Source organism: Aedes aegypti, chromosome 2, assembly GCF_002204515.2.
Source record: "Aedes aegypti strain LVP_AGWG chromosome 2, AaegL5.0 Primary Assembly, whole genome shotgun sequence".
Taxonomy (NCBI): domain Eukaryota; kingdom Metazoa; phylum Arthropoda; class Insecta; order Diptera; family Culicidae; genus Aedes; species Aedes aegypti.
Genome location: NC_035108.1, coordinates 436,987,065 through 437,005,224, shown reverse-complemented (window position 1 = coordinate 437,005,224; position 18,160 = coordinate 436,987,065). Strand labels below are relative to the sequence as shown.

At 38.1% G+C, this 18,160-nt stretch overlaps 1 protein-coding gene across 2 annotated transcripts in view; it reads right to left on the bottom strand.

The window, feature by feature from the left end:
* Nucleotides 1–3,007, bottom strand: part of LOC5567028 (protein artichoke) — an 87,809-nt gene extending 84,802 nt beyond the window's left edge. For both annotated transcript variants that reach the window (XM_021847825.1, XM_001651357.2), the window contains exon 1: nucleotides 1,500–3,007. In XM_021847825.1, the coding sequence (XP_021703517.1) occupies nucleotides 1,500–2,408 (909 nt within the window). In that variant the 5' untranslated portion in view covers nucleotides 2,409–3,007. The remainder of the gene's footprint in view (nucleotides 1–1,499) is intronic.
* Nucleotides 3,008–18,160: the final 15,153 nt, after the last annotated feature.

The window sequence follows — 18,160 nt, the reverse complement described above, 5'->3', positions numbered from 1 at the left end:
TAGCGAATAAGGCTATCCATGAGGACTTTTCGTGATAGGACTGACAACTAGAAGTGTGAATGCAACCGAAATGAAAGAGTAAACAAATCATGCGAGTGTTATCGGAGCTTTACATTTTCCTTTGTAAACGAAAGTCACTCCGATCGCGAAACGTCAAAAGCACATGGTAAACAAAAAAACCAGCTGATCACAGCTGTCTCATGGATTGCCTTATAGAAGCAGGGTTGGGAAAAAATCTGAAATTCATTCTACAGTAGCCAAACAAAGCCAATCGCAGTCAGCGAAGCCAGTGAAACTCACGCCTATGGATCAATGCACCCGATCACTATTTAAAGTTTGAGCGGTGCCGTGTTATTTATGTGACCATGGTAACTAGTGAATTCGGCACCGCTCAAACGTCAAATTAGTGAACTCGTGCATTGGTCCATGGATTTTCTGTTTTTTTTTTCAATCAATGTTTAAGACGGTTTTCATTTATTTATTCATTATTCCTGAATTCAAAGATATGTCGAAGAATTATTCTGTTATTAAAAACGCATTATAAAAGAAAATTTCTATTTAATAACCTGTTTTTATAACTAATTAAGCTGAGTAGCCGGCTCGTTTTCGGTAGGCACGTAACGTCAGAAAAATGAAGAATAATAAGAAAAAGGGTGTGCGGAACCCTGTTTTTCTTGGTAGCTTTTAAATTCGACATGTTGAGTGCTATCATGGTGAAAAATTCATTCTATTCTATGGCGTCAAAATCCAAGATGGCCGCCAGATTTTTTCACTTATATTAGCTCTTTTATTCTTCACTTGACTCAATTAAAACACCAACGATTGAAAACTTGTTTCTTCGTTGTACAAAAAATGATGTTTGCATTGATTGCACTCGCCATATACATCAAAATCGTAAAACATGATTTATAAAATCATTCATTTTATATTTTGTTTTTGTTTATCGGCATATCGGTCTATTTTGCTCGAAGTAAGAGGGAGCATGAAGAAGAAAGAAATGAATACCACTGCTCACCTACAGTTGATGAAAGGTATATCCTTTCTCTATACGATGCCACTAGGTTTGCTAGTGTTCCAAGGAAAATACGAGACCTATGACTGCGAGGAAACACGTAAGATTTATTCAAAAAGTGTTTTTTTTTTTCGCAAACTGTTTAGCTAGCTGGCGTACGAGGGGTCGACCAATTTGTGAAAACCGAAAGGACCACCTTTTAACATATACTAGCGATCAGTGACATAAAATTGGAATTTTAACGATAGGTGCCGATGGCGGCCTGGTTTCAGCGAGAATTGCTCAGTGTGAAATAAAGTAGTTGCTATAATCCTATAACAACTAAAAGTACATTATACTAGTTTGCTCTCGTAATATAGAATCAATTAAAGATAAGACTACCATATGATCATAACGGTAAGTACATCAGTGTTGATTTAGTTTGAAATTTTCGTAGATACATGATCGATCCCTTGTAATGTATGATGATACAGATGCCTTCACTTACCTCCAAACTAACCAACCCCTTGAATCCATCCTCGCGAAACTTTTCAATCCGGTTGTAGCTCAAATCCAGCACCCGCAGATCGGCGTTCTTCTTGAAGGTGTGATCAGCGATGTCCTCCAGCTGGTTGTAGCTGATGTTCAAGAATGTCAACCGAGGCAGATTGGACAGCAGATCCGTTTCGAAGATCGTGATCTGGTTGCCCTGCAGTTGAAGCGTCTTCAGGTGGCTGTTACCGATGAAGGCGAAAAAGTCAACGAAGCTGATTTGATTGTGATGGAAGAATGCATGGGTCAGCTTGTTCAGCCCTTTGAGGGTTGTTTCTTCGATGGAGGTTAGTAGGTTGCGGCCAAGGTTCAGGTACTTGAGATTGGGAACGACCTTGAATGTGCTTTCGGGGATGACTTCAATTAGGTTTCCGGCCAGGTTTAGTTTGTTAAGGTTGGGGTATCGTTTGAAAGACTGGGAGTTGATACCTTTTACGAGATTCCTACGTAGATCTAGCGTTTGGAGGTTTTCAAGATCGTGGTCACTCCAAGATTTTATGGTGGTTAAATTGTTTCTGGAAAAATTTAGCACCTCCAGGTTCCGCAGCCCATTAAGAGCAAAGTCTTGTAGGTTGTTAAGACGGCTGTCAGTAATCTCCAATGTGTGTAGATCTGTAAACCGTATAAAGATGGCATTTGGAAGCTCTTGAAGATAGCAGTGATTTATGATAACTGTTAGTGGGTTTTGGCTGTGCTCTCGGATGTTGCGTAAATCTTCCACGTAGCATGCCTTCAACGTGATGGCATAGTTTTCGTCATCCAATTCGACATCGGCCATGTTTCGGCGTTGGGCTTCCGCCGTGTCCCAGTGGAGGACAAAGTTTCCAACCACTAGCAGTGCGAGAAACAACACTCGTCCAAACATTGTATCTGCGTTAATTTTGAGGTTATGTCACATCGGAGACTTGTCGGCCGCTTTGTCGTTATGCCCTACTTCGCCCCCCTCCACCAGCGTACAAATGACAAAACTTTTGCAATTTTATTTAAATTATTTAACAGCACACCCGTTCTCGTCCTGCAGAAAAAGTGTCGAATATTTTTCCCGGTTCCACTTTTCCGAGTGCAGTTGCTGTAAAATCATACCCTGTGCTGTCTCAGTTTCAAGCAATCTTTATTCCCGTTGGCAGTCCAATTTTCCACAAAGAGCACAGTTTTGATAGTGATAATTTTACTACTTTGTTGCGGCAGTTATTTACCGGCCATATTATCATTGGCCTTGGCTGGAAAAACGGGTCACAAAACTTTGCCTTCCCGGAATGAGTTTTTCGCTGTTTCGTTGATATTTTCCACTGATGGGCAATTGAAAATTCATTAAGTCGTTAGCTTTCTCCTGTTTGGTCCAATAATGACGACTTGGTTCTAGTCGTCCGCTACGACACAAACGATAATTACACTTGAGTTGAGTAGGTTTCGTCGCACACACTGGTTGTTATCGACTGGTCCAAGATGTGCGCGCGCGGATTCTTGCCACCCACCAACCGGTGTGCCGACCTAGTGCGGGACGCGCCCTGCATGAGCGTAGCCAGGGGGTGGTTCCGTTGCACCTCCCGCACGGGTAGAAATCAAAATCGAAAAACAGGATTATGACTCATGATAGCATGATTTCGGAGCGTTTCCAGCTTATGAAAATACACCATGATTTGGACTCATGATATCATGAGTCAAATTGCCGTAACGCAACACACGCGTTATGTTTTTGTTGCGGATTGCTCGGAAACATGAATCACATGCCTAAAATCATGAGCCGCGCATCCGTTTATGATCGACAGTGTTGAAAAAAAAAAAATTGCTAGGGTATGATCGAGAGACCCGTACCACACCACACTACCATTTAATATGTTGAGATGAATGTGATCGAAACGAATGAAATTATGCACCCCGTTTAGTGTTGTCACTCTGGATGTTACGCCCATGAGGAATCATGATTATGACTCTAGGAACCATGATTTGTGGTCCTGATATAATGACTTAACCAAATAATGAATTTAATGACTTGTAAATCATGATTTGGGAATTAGATTTCTTCCCGTGCGCCTGACCGACGAATAAAAATTGAACAGATCAACTGCGTATTTCGAAGGTCGAAATACGCGTATCTGTCAAAGAATACAAAGGGTAAAGCAATTCCCGGAGAGGGTGACGCAATTCTTCCGAGAGGGTAAATTAATTCTTCTGAAAAAGTAAAGCAATTCTAGGAGAAGGTAAAGCAATTCTCCCGAGAAGGTAAATCAATTTATCCGAGAGGGAATGAGGAGTGAGGAGTGAGGAATTAATGAATGGTGAGGAATGAGGAATGAGGAGTGAAGAGTGAGAAATAAGTGATGAGAACAGAGGAGAGTGAGGAATAAAAAATGAAGAATGAAGAATGAGGAGTGAGAATTGAGGAATAAGGAGTGAGTGAGAAATGAGGGATAAGGAGTGAGGAATGAAGAATGATAATTGAGTGATGAGGGGTGAGAAACGACGAATGAGGATTGTGAAGAATAAGGAATGAGTACAGTGGAATTCCGTTTTTGGCAACAAAGTCGAAATTTTCAGTTGCCAAAAACGAAACCTGGCCATATCCTGGCCAGGTTTCCTGGAAGTATCTCATATAAAATGATTGGCCACAGTCGAAAAGGTACATAAAAACAGCAGAAATCAATTATTGAACATAAAAACTAAGATATTTTTCGAACAGAATATTCACTAAGCCTCGAATAGGATTTTCCGTTGAAAAATGTATGAAAATTTCCTCGATTAATAATTACAAAATGGTAAAGAACAGTGGTGCATGGTGCACAACATGCGGCCCTCAAGCCATATGAGTATCCCAAGATCCATAACTGTAGCCCATTATTTCGTACAATCCACAAATAAGCTTCTTATCACTTCAATTTCAATCAGCCGACAGGAAATAGCTCGCAAGGAATCCACATGATCTTGTTTATGAGTCAAGAATTAATCTATTCAAGAACCTGCTAGGAATTTTGAGAACATTGTTAAAAAATTTAAGTTTGGTATTGCCAAAAAATCTCAAAAGTTCGTATGGACTTCTCAAACTAAAACTAGCAATCTCCAAAATCCGCTTGAAACCTTTTCAGAATCAGGAATTATTTTAGCTTTTTTCCATGCCGTGGGGTATTGACTAGATCTTAAGATTGCATTAAACAAGTGAACAATTGGGTTAATTATCAGAGGTGAAACCATTTTTATAAATTCAAGGGGTATATTGTCGAGTCCAACAGCGTTCGATTTTATTTCGTATAAAGAGTTGATAACATCAACATCACTGATTTCACTGAAATGAAAAGAACCCCACGCTGAACCATTATTACATGGGGTAGAATCATTTGAACTTGAATTTTTTTTGTAAAAGCAATCGTTAATCTCATCAGCAGTAAAATCATTTGTACTTTCAGGTATTGTATTGGACATATTAAATGATTTAAGTCTCTTCCATAGCTCAGTTGAAGATAACCCAGAATTTAATTGTTCTCCATAGAAAATTTCTTTGGCTTTACGAATTAGAAGATTTACTTTATTACGCAGTTGCTTGAACAAGTTATGATGCGTGACATCGCGTGTAATCTTCCATTGCTTAAAAGCCAAATCACGATCAACCATCGCTCTGCCTATGTAACTATTGAACCACGGATTATACATTTTCCGCAGTGGAACGTTTTTCAATGGTGTATGGCGATCTAAAAGACATTCTAAATGGCTGTTAAGCAAATTAGTAAGTGTATCAGGACTATTGATTGAATAAAAATAAGCACAATTTATGGATTCAATATCGTGTTTTAAACAATCAGCATTAATTCTACTGTAATCACGATGGGATATTACATTATCCATATGCGCTGTGTCAAAGTTCAACGAACTGAAAAGGGATGGTACACAAATTATGTCACGCTAAATTTCAACCCCCCCCTGGAGCGTGACGTAATTTGTGCATGACCCCAAATAACATCATGATTCGAGAAAACAGGTGCTTCAATTTGATTGAATCGCAAAACTTCTGAAAAACTGTTTGATATATGGAGTTCTAACTGCGAAGAGCCACTTCCATGATAAAGAAAGTAGGTTCACTACCAATGTTGTAAAGATGGTGTGTTACAAGCAATTCACGTAGTCTCAGAGCTTTAGGTGAATCCAGTAGCATATTTGTATTGAAATCACCTAGGAAATGAATATGGTCATAAAAACTGCCATATTTATTTAGCAATTCATCTAATACTAGAGAACAATCAGCGTCTGGTGGATTATATACAGTTCCTAAAAGTATTTTAAAATTGACTAGAATAAGTTCCACTAGAATAAACTCAGTACGGGCAACATTATCACAGCTAGTTGTTTCGATCATATTATATCTAATAGTATTTTTTATGTACATCATCACACCTCCTTCTAAACGACCAACTCTATCGCATCTTATTGACTGATATCCATCAAGCATTATAACACTGTCATCAATGTTATCATTGAGCCAAGTTTCGTTGATGCATATAACATCAACATTAGATGCAGCAACTATTCTACGCAGCTCATCCAATTTTGATAACCTACGGGCACAAATACTCTGGCCGTTTAAACATCAAATTGAAAGTTTTCCAGGATAAAACGCGGATTTCATTACTATTCCTGGGGTACACCAATTCGTGGTAGTGTCGTTAGTGTTGAGATTATCCATTGTCAAAAACATGAATAGCAAACTGAAGAAGGAAAAACATTTTGAGCACTATACTGATAAAAGAAAAACAAACAATATTCACAAAAATATACATTATTCACAAAAATCACATGAACAAAAAGTATTCTCTTTAGCAAATCAAATAAAAAATCTACCAACAAACTAGCAACACTGATCAACATAGCATAATAATCACACATGATATCTGCTTGCAAGTCATCGTCATCCATGCACAGCTGTCTCCATGTAGTGCACCATCCAGTAGCAACAGTTGTTGATGAAGTAACTTTCAGGAAGGATACAAGGAATAACGTTGGGATCGGATTGGTAGGAAAAAGAAAAGCTTTTTCGGAGAGGTATAACGTAATCTGATAAAAAGGAAAAGGATACATGGATTTGCAAGGAACGGAGTGACAGGAATACGAATAGCATTGGATAGGGTTAATCAGCGTGATGTGAACAGCTCCAGATCATGTATAGATGAAATCGCTTTCCCTGCTCCTCCATTCATCGGTTTCACGAAAACGATTCCGTCCTTTGAGTAGACTGCCTGGACTTTATCATTCTTTTTCAACTGCAGGGCCTTAGAGCGGATTTCTCTGGCAATTGGTGTTAAGTTCTCATTTATGTAAACTCTTTTGTTGACCGAAAAACCGATTTGCGATAAAAAGAGGTTGTGAGATCGCAAATAGCGAGGATAGAACTCATTTCTCTGGGTGTTAAACGCAAATTGGAGCAGAATAATTGGTGCCGCTCCCAATGTCACTCCGGGTTTCGACAATCGACGTACATCAACCAGTGGGATATTATTTTCAGGGTAACCCAGAGAACGACACCAAGCCTGAACGTAGCTGCAGAGATTTTCTCCTTGGGTATACGGGACGCCGCTGATGATAAGATCGTTTCGCTTTGTGAATCTATCCACCATGTGAGAAACATCGGTTTTTGTTCCTTCGACGGATGAAACAAGCTCACTTACAGTTTTGTTAGTTTCCTCGCGAAGTTTGTCTAAGTCAGAAGTGAGCTCAGAGCGCAGTTGAGTGATCTGTGACGAGAGCTTGTCACCCATCTTCTGTATATCATCTTTCGTACTCCTCTGGAACGACGCAAACTGTAATTTGACAAGTTTCGCTAGATCGGCGACAGTCATGTCGGGAGTGCTTGTATTCCGTTGTTGTGAGACAGAGTTACTTGTGAGTCTCATAGAGTTCACGTCTTCCTCGGACATATTGATGTTAACGAGCGATAAACTCAAAAAGATGGCTGAAGATATCCCAGACTGGCTGTAGATGTAACGAATCCAGCAAAATAAACCGTAAATCGTGGTTGAGACGGTATGGTTCAACGGTACAACTATGAAGCTGTTGCAATCTAGTGATTCATCGATGGTTGGTAATTTTACGTAACGAAAATAGCACTTTTTGTTGACTGTGATGCACTGCAGTTCACACAAACGTCATAGCCCACCAACGTCACTCACTAGACGTTATGTTGGCGCTTTAAACGGCGTATAGAAGAAGTCGATGGGTATTATTTCTCTAGATATTATCAAATTTATGGATTATATGTTGAAACTTCTGAAATTAATTTGAATACGAATTTACTTGAAATACGCAATTTATTTTATGAAATTCCTTAAATAGTTGGGAGACACAACATTTGCTTGGTTTGTGGAGATGGTCGGGTCTCGGGTTTTCAAACCCGAAACTCGACCCGAATCCGACTGGTTCGGGTCGGGTTCGAAAATTTGATATTTTTTTCGGTTCGGGTTCGGGTCGGGTTTCAAGGCTACAAAATTATCGGGCACGGGTCGGGTTCGGGCTTAAAAAAAGTCAGGTTTGGGTCGGGTTACATGAGAATTGTGAACAGGAGTAATAACTTGAAAGCTTCGCTATGCATCAGGAACGATGAATTTAGGGTTCATTCATTTATTTCATAACGCCAAAAATGGCCAGTTTTGACACCCACCCACCCCCTCGTAACGCATTTTGTATGAATATTCTACAAATTTTGTATGAGCCGTAACATCACGAGGACACCCACCCACCCCGTTTAGCGTTATGAAATTTGTGAATGCGCCCTTACCATCTTTTCGAACTCGGTTATTCGGGTTTATCTCACAAAAATTTTTCGGGTTTCGGGTTGGTTTCGGGTTTACACAGTGAAAAATTTTCGGATTCGGGTCCGGGTTTGCTTTTCAATTATCGTCTCGGGTTCGGGTCAGGTCCGGGTTTGAAAAAATAAAATAAGTCGGGTACGGGTCGGGTTCGGGTTTGGAAAATGTGAAACCCGACCATCTCTGGTTTGCTTCTATTGATGTGGTATGACTATACAAGCGCAACGCATGTAATTTCACAATAAAAAGAACAGTAAATTGAAGAAGCGAGACGAATTTTATGATAGAAGAAACAATGTGTGAGTCATAGAGACTATGTTCAAAATTAAAAAAAAAAAAAAACCGCTTTGTATTAAGTGTACAGTCGACTCTCCACATCTCGATGTTCTACATTTTGATATCTCTCCCTATGTCGATGATTGCTTCGGCCCCTTCATTCTGCATACGATTTCTCTCTCCATATCTTGATATCCTCCTTATCTCGATATCTCCATATCTCGATGTGTTCCTGTTGATTGTTTGTTCCCAATTTTCTCTCCATTTGTCGATATGAACATTATCAAAGGTTACTAGATCAGATTTAAGCAATTCAGAACAATTTGGAAACTCGAAATGAAGTTTTGTTTGTTTATTATTTTCCTAGTAACGGAGTGATTTTCAATCTAGTGTTCATTAAATTAATGTTCTTTGTCTCGATCTTTCCCTATCTCGATGGTCCCTTCGATATCGGGATGTGGAGAGGCGACTGTATAACCTACCGCCATACTCAAGTGAGCTGGTATAACAGCGTGAATGCCAGACCAAAAATGATTCTAGTTGCGAACATACGACTGTCTAGAATGGAATAAGTGCAAAGGAGACCCCTGGCAGGTGTGATTTGGGAAAATATCGACGAAAATTGAACTCAGGAATGCGCCAAGCGTGAAGCTGGCTTGCTAAGCAAAATAATTAATAATTAATAATTCACAAAAATTTTCAAATTTTAATGGTATTCGAAACTGTTGCCATAAACGGATCCATTTTGTTGCGAAAATCAGGGGGTGCCAAAAACGGAATCCCACTGTAGTAAGGAATGAAGAGTGAAAAGTGAAGAATGAGGAGTGCAGAGTGAAGAATGAGGAATGCGGAGTAAAGAATGAGATGTGAGGAATGATGAGTCAGGAGTGGAGATTAAGGAGTGTGGAATGAGGATTGAGGAGTAAGGAATGAGAAATGTTGAATGAGGAGTGAGAAGTGAGGAATGAGGAGTAAGGAATGAAGAATGAGAAATGAGGAATAAGTAAATAATGCAGAATGAGGAATGGGGAACGAGGAATGAGGAATAAATAATGAGAAACGAGAAATGAAGAATGAGAAGTGAGGAGTGAGGAGCGAGTAATGAGGAGTGAAGGACGAGAAATGAAGAACTTGGAATGAGGAATGAGGTGTGAGGAATGAGGAATGAGGAGTAAAGAATGAGGAATGAGAAGTGATGATTGAGAAATGAGGAATGATAAGTGAGGAGTGAGAATTCAGGAGTGAGGAGTGCACTCTTTACTCCTCAGACTCCACAGACGTGAGAAAAGTAGAGCGATGAATGAGGATTCAGGAATGAGGAGTGAGGAATAAGGAATGAGGATTGAGGAGTGAGGAATGAAGAATGAAAAGTGATGATTTAGAGATCAGGAATGAGAAATGACGAGTGAGTAGTAAAAATTGTAACGTGAGAAATTAGGAGCGACTAATAAGGATTGAGGAATGACGATTGTGGAATAAGGAATGACGAACTAGGAATGAGAAGTGAGGAGTGAGGAATGAGAGAAGAGGGATGGGGAAGGAGGAACGAGGAATGAGAAACAAAGAATGAAAAGTGAGGAATTGGAAATGAGCAGTGAGGAGTGAGAAGTGAGAAACGAGGAATAAGAAGTGAGGAATGATGAGTCAACCCAAGTAACAATTTCAATGCTTTTTGATCTTAGATGTTATTTATGGAGGTTTTATTAGAGATGCATTAAATCCTGACAGATTTTATATAGCATTAAAAAGTGCTGAACGTTTTTTTCAGCGAAAACCACTTTAAAATGCTCTGTAGATACCTATAAGTGCTTCCGTTAAAACTTATTTGTCAGCCAAACTTGTTAATAATAAATTGTATTTTGAAGGAGCTGTATAGCGTCTATTAAAACCTATACTTAAAACCTCATCATATTTGTCTTTCAAAGGCATCGATAAAACTGACAAGACTGCACTAAGTCATGTTAAAACCTTCTTAAATCTCAACTGTCTGATGTTATTGGAATGCAGTCTGTGTGTGATTACCAATATCATTATGTCGATAATGATAATTCTCTACATAGAATATGAGTTAATTAGAACACGAAGTTATAACTGGCATATATTCATTTCGTACAATTATCTGCTTACCGTAGCATATTTTTCCCATGCTTGCCTGAACTTCCCGTTCTAGTGAGACAACGATACCGCACACAACAGATGAGCTACACGAACAAACTATCACTTTCACCACAGGCACCTATCACTTATCGTTTTCTGCATCACTTCAACCGATGAACCACGGGTCTTATCACAACAATTCATTAAAGTGAAGCCATAATTAGATACGCAACAAAGCAAAATTAGTTCATTAAATAACATCACAAAATCATATCTTTCGATTTGTTTACGTTTTTGACAGCACTAGCTTTCCTGAGCGCATTAAGTTTAAGCCAAGGGTGCCAAAAAACGTATTTGTCTTAGCGCAGAATAATCAATCTGATTTAGGAATATTTTATCCAGTGGAGGTTTTTGCGAAAGGATTCATAAGATCAAAAGCTCTCATGAATGATTATATTGTACGGAGTAATCACTAATTGATCTTAACCCATCCCAAACAAAACCAACAAGATTTAAACGGATGGAATCCATTTTTACTATCGCCGTTTCGGGTTCATGCGTGGGGAATTTCAATTTGTGATTGTGATGAGCATGCCATCATTCCGAAAATGGAATGAAATAAAATATTAGAAAGTCAATTATGATGTCGTAATTGTGGCGCGTTGTTGTAAATCGAAAAATTTTGTGTCGTTCCACCAGTAAATTTTCTTTGGCATGAATTTCACGCAATGAAAAGGAATTTACTGGCACGCAAAAAATGATGATTTTAATTTATTATTATGATTCGGCAGACATCATGATGATTTCAACATTATAAAAAAGGTTATGACTAATAAACAACTTGTTGGTTGATGTTTGTTTAATCATAAGCTCTTAACGTTGGTTTTATTCCGTATTTTAGGATATCGCAAGAGATCTGATACCGCTAGTTGAGCTCAATAAGACTATACAATAGCTATATGTATGTTTTATAGTACACTACAAGAGTAGATGTATGCATACGATGCAAAACCAAAAAGGTTAGAAGCGGTTTTAAGGTATAGTCTTAACAACCTCCTGTAGTGTGGGCCTCTTCGTGTTTAACGGATTTTTGTCAAAGGTTTATTAAGGTTGTTAAGTCTAATAAGTTCTAAAATGAGTTTTAACGATGTGGTGGTAACAACAGCTTGTAGTAAATGAAAAAACTAAAAATGTTACTTGGGAATAGTGTGGGGTGAAGAGTAAGGAGTAAGGGATGAGGAATGATGAGTGAGGAATGAGAAATGAGGAATGAGGAGTGAGGAGTGAGGAGTGAGGAATGAGGAATGAGAATTAGGAACGAGGAGTGAGGAGCGAAAAGTGAGAAATGAAGAATGGTATGTGAGGAATGAGGAGTAAGAAATGAGGAATGAGAAATGAAGAATTGAGGAATTAGAAGTGATGAGTGAGGAATGAAAATGAGGAGAGAGGAATGAGGAGTGAGGAATGAGGAGTGAGGTGAGGAGTAAGGAGTGAGGATTGAGGAATGGTGAGTAAGAAGTGAGGAAAGAGGAGTGAGGAATTAAGAATGAGGAGGGAGAAATAAGAAGTCTCGAAGATTTATTCAAACAGACTCAAGTCAGAAAAGTAAAGAAACTTACTTTATCATTCCTACGTGTTTCGCAGATGAAATTCTACACGTTTCGCTCTAAACCAACCTGATTTTGCACTTTAAGAACGTTTAATTTCCGGATATACAAAACGACGAAATTAAGATTCTCCACTTTTGCAACCTAACCGCTACTTTCGCCGCTCCGTTGTATGGGAGACAAAGTGACTTTACCGCTAATCAAAGCAAAACACTACTTGGGTCGATTTTACACTGGTACAAAAACGTTGTAAGTAACTGATTGAAACGGCTTATAATTTTGTCATACATTTTTTGTGGGAAATTATAGGAATTACCTAGTGTTTTAACGCGAGCTGATTGCATGAAAAATTTAAGCGATATACACGGTAAAAAAAAAGTTAAAAAGAGGATTCGTTTTAAAACAGTTTTAGAATAAAGGTTGTGATTCTTCTTAATTAACTTTCTCAAAAACGTATGAAAGTTACTTACGTCGATTTGAAAAAGTAATCGAGAAGTGTGCAATAAGCAATGATGATGATGGTGATGAGGAGTGATGATGATGATGAGGAGTGAGGAATGATGAAAGAGGAATGAGGAGTGAGTAATTAGGAATAATGATGATGATGACGATGGTGTATACAGTAGACACAATATGTTTTCACATTTTTGGAATATACAGTCGACTCTCCACAACTCGATATTCTATAACTCGATGGACATTTCGGTCCCTTCAAATTCCCATAATTCATGCTCTCCATTAGTCGATATTTCTATATATCAATGTTTCCTCTAGTTGATGTCTGTAGAGTTTCCACTAGTCGATGTTCTTAGAGCATCCTCTAAGTACTAGTCTAAGATGCTACCTTCGGGAATACTTCTTTTTTTTAAAGAAAATTCTGCCTGCATGCCTTCTCGAACTTGAACGAAAAATAACATCCATTATTCAGGAATCATTCTGATCCAAAAATCCTGATAACTCTCTCGAAGGTTTGCTTCCTATGACTCCATGAAGATATTTAAGTTATTTGTGGAAGAAATGTTGGAAGAATCCTAGGTGAAGTCTATTTCAGGAAGGAACTGAAGCAACTTGTCAGGGTAAAGAACTATTTTTTGAGCATTTTCATGATTCACTTTAGCACAGTGGTCCTCAGCCTAACTGCTTGGACGGGCCACTTCAATGGTTTCAAAACATGACACGGGCCGCAAGTTATGTGAGGATCAGGGTAGACAATATTTGCCGTCAAATGGAAAAAGTTGGTGACGAAGCTGAAGATAGAATCGTCTTAGTCATTCAAGCGTTGGATTACTATTTGCTGCAGTGATCCGTCACATAGGCTTTGCGTCATGACGAACAAATAAGCTTCCTTCGCTATGGAGAATCTTCGTTCGGGAGCTCTTTGCTAACAAAAATATCAATCTTGTTGTTGACAGATTACAAACTTTGTTGAAAAAAAATAAAGTACAAAAAAACGCATACGGAATCGACAAGCGATCTCTGAATCGTCAAGTCCACGCGTTTACTAACAGGGCTATTGTAGAACAATGAGGAAAGCGGGTTCAATTGCCAATACAAGCAATTCTGTCATGGAATTCGTTATTTGGTGCGTAGTTAGCGAATATACAACAAACGCCTCCTTCTTTATGAAAGGGTATCAGAAGGAACTAAAATCGTTATTAACAATTTTGGATTGAAGTTAGTCATGAAAACTTTCGTCGATGATGAAACACCGACCATTCGGGCAGAGTTGAACACCCTTATTCTTGTTTACGGCGGATCCAACTTTAGATTGAATCCTATTCGTTCGATTCCATGGGGCCACTTTATTTTTCTGCACAGAAAAAAATATTTAATTTTCAATGTGATGTAAACTGTAGTCTACTGTAATAATAAATCAAATTCGTGTGTTGTTACAGCATCATGTAAATTTAAATGAATATACATTCAATTCTCAACTAAAAATGGTTGAATATTACATGATCGTGTAAATTTATAGTGAATTCGATTGAAAAATAATGGTGTGGTCGTTGAAATTTAGGTTTATTTCGATGCTCCAAATATGTGCATGAAAATAAACTTAAATTTACAACATATTTTTAGCTGTGTGGCGTAATCGGAAATGAAAAACGGTTTTCGACCGATCAAAAGTAGGAGTGATTATTCTGGATGATAATGTTTTATTTATTTCATCACGATTGCCAACACTGGTGAGGATTCATTTGAACGACTTTTTATGTGGCTATAAAGATTTCTGTTTTAATAAACAGGAAGATTTATGGAATTTCAGGAAAAGTCGATGACATTTTAATTCACATAAATTTCCATAATAACTTCAATTTTGCAAATCTTTAAATATTTTCAAGCAAGCCAAAATTCAAAACCTACCTAATACATTTATGAGAAATTTCTGAGGTGTCCGGTCTTTTTTTGAATACTAGGATACATTGTAAAGCCATAAACGCTGAACGTTACGTTAATTTTGAAGCCCTTAGTTTACCGATACATTTTTTTTGACTCGAAATAACTGTAAGATTTGAGGAATCTTGGGATGTTAGACAAAATTCAAGCTATTCCTGAGCAAATAAACACAGTCCATACCTCATTATTTCCTGCTCGTTAATCAATTGTTGGCCATGTAGAAAAGCAAACGAATGGCCCGTAATTTTAGTAGTCGATTGAATGAACATAAGAATTTAACCGTTGTCATAAATAATTCACTACTGGCGGGCCACTTCACATTGCTATCCAAAATTTGTTCGCGGGCCGCACAAAACGCTCTCGAGGGCCGCATGCAGCCCGCGGGCCGCAGTTTGGTGACCACTGCTTTAGCACAAGGGGTTTCTATCGGTCAAATTTTGCAACTAGAAACCGTTAATGCGATGCATATTGCGGACAAATAAAAGCTCTGTTCCGGTTACAAAAACCTCCGTTAAAGTGAAACAATGTCCAAGAATAGGAACCGGCACCCTATATCCTGTATTTAAAACTGGCCAGGATAGAATTTCCCATCTGATATTAAAACTGTTAATGGACGTTTTCTGGACTCAATTTTGCTCACTACGAAAACGATCGTTTTGGGTGAAATTCTTGAATACATTTTTTCAGGTTCGCTCAGGACTCCCCCCCCCTCTCACAGAACTTCTGGCTACGCCCATGGCGCCAAGTGGTTGACAGTAATAAAAAAGGGTAGCCATATATAATTCACACTGACATGCGAATAAATTGAGACGTGCGGATTTCTCGGGGGTGATGCTCCGTTAGCAGTTTTTTTTTTTTTGGAATTGTGCTTCGTGCAGGTGAGAAGATATTATGCAAAAACTGGAAGCGAGAATTTGTTAGCTCCACATTTCGGCAGGCTGACAAAGTTCGAACTGAGGTGAGAGCGCCACCATTCTAATTCCGACTCGAATCCTACTCGTGCATGATGAGATTTGAAAATTAACGTCGTCGCTTGGTTGGGATTACATGGCCAATGATAAGTGTTTCGGTAAATACGAGCCACCGTGTAGGTGTCACTATTTTTACTGTATTGTTTTTGTCTGCTTGGAGATTTTTTTACCTCTTATTCGGTTGAGGGTGGTGTTCTGAAAATGTGCATGAGAGGTTACGCCGAAGATAACGGCACAGTGGGTTGTTGTGGGAAATTTTTAACAAAAATACATGACCTCACAGTGTGGGAGGTCATGCGTAAATAGTCAACAAGGTTCGAGAAAACTGAACATTTTTTGGATTTCATAAGAATTGATAAGATTTTTGCATTTTTGAAACGCTTAACGATCACTATTTGAAGAAGTTTTCAAGAGTTTGTGAGTTATCCTTGACAGTCTAGTCTGATTATATGAAAAATTACAGGTGCATTGAAAAGGAATCTTTATTCCAACTTTCAACTGCAATACTTAGATACCAGTATGTACTTGCTTAAAAAAAAACAATATACCGTTTTGATTCATATTACGGACACTTAAGGCCTCAGTGAAGTATTACTCACAAAAAAGCATGTTAAATAAATCACTCCGTATGATTCCTCCACGTTATCGAACCTTCAAACCCCTTAACTTTCGAATGGCGAGTGAAGATTTCGATTCCGAAACATGAATAATTTTAAATAAATAGAAATGTGTGGACTTAACATGATTATTATTACGGACGCTTCTGTACTTTTGCCTCATATTCCGGACACTTCGATTCGAATTCCGGACCGGTCAAACAAAACATAAATAGAAAAGTCAAATCATCAAATGAATTTGTTAAACCACTAGAGAGACGCCTAAGGAAGTTAAGCATTAAAATTTTTATAGATATCTATCCCAAAAAACTATTAAAGTTTTCATTTATTACGGTACCGTAATCCGGGGGCAATTATTGATCACTGGGGTGAATTTGATCAGGTCGGAACCAGAAAACATTTCCTTCCAAGGATGCTGCAGGTTTCATTGACACAACAGATATTCCATTTTTTCTAGTTTATAGATGTCTTATGATTATTTTGAACTATTTCATTTTTATTAGGGTCAGTTTTGCATTAAAATATTCACAGTCTTTGAAGGTGTAAGCAATAGAGTTGGAAATGTCTGTGCAAAACAATCCAGTGTTAAATTTGAGTGTTTAAAATGATGTGTAAGCTTAAGTATGAACTACTGAACTTATTTTTGATATCATACAGCATAGCAAATATAGTTTTTGCTCATAAAACCGTTTAATCTCGATAATGTGCTTATTTCATACAAAAGGCGTAGTAGGCGTAGGCGTAGTAGGCAGATTTTCAAAGTTTAATTTTAAAATAAACTAATCAGATAGTCGAGTTATAAGTATTTTGACATCATTTTCAGAATCAGGAGACCCAAATTTAGTAGACATTTTTTAATTCTTAAATCTGTTTTGTGATATGATGATCAATTTCGCCCCAATGAGTCATTTTAATTTTTTGATATTAAAACTTTTTTTTTTTTGATATAATAAATAATATTTCATGAAAAATAAATTTCATAAACTGATAGAGATCAATGGAGTACTGGTTTTGTCGAAATTCATTTGACAATATTTGAATTCTGAAGGGTAACACAACAAAAAGTTGTAAAATAGTGATCAATTTGCCCCCGGATTACGGTACTTGAAGGTCCAAACGTACGTGAATTCTATAAAATTTCGAATTTTCACAAGAGAACCCACTGTGCTACTGCGTTGTTTCCCTTCATTCTTTTAGAGATTGTCTCTGGTCCTCACCCGGACAGTCACCAATTGAAGAAAAACACATCTTTGTTGCCGTTTCACATTACACCTATTTTCCTTAGTGACGTCGTTTTAGCACCAAATACCAGCTACAAACTCAGCAGACAAACATGTGCACGTTTGAAAATCTTTTCGTCAAGAAAATGTAAGCCATATTTCACGGTGCCGTTAATTTATGACATCAGCTCTACTGAGAGTAGCAGCACGCTTCAGGTTTACGGAAGGTTTATCCGTGACAACAAAGGGGGACATCTTCCGTGCGTGTCTTGATGTAGCTGTAGGAGGGTTCAACCCTGTCAACGATTCTAGTCACTTCAAGAAGCTGTACGGAACAATCATTGAGTTTAGATGTTTTTCGGTTGACGAAGTTGAATATTTTCGCATTTTGAATTCACACCGGACCACAGTGACGGGTCTCCATACAAAAGTCGGACAAAACTTTAAAAAATGTTCAAAATGGATGAAAAAGCGACTGTTTTAGTACCCTGATTCTTTTTTTGACATATTATAAGTATTTTTAGTCATAGTGTCAAGTATAATAATCTAATTCTAATTTCCAGGGGGAGATCCCCCAGTACCGGACAGCACCCAATACCGGACAAAGTCGAAAAATTGAGAAATCATGGTCCAATCAAGATGGT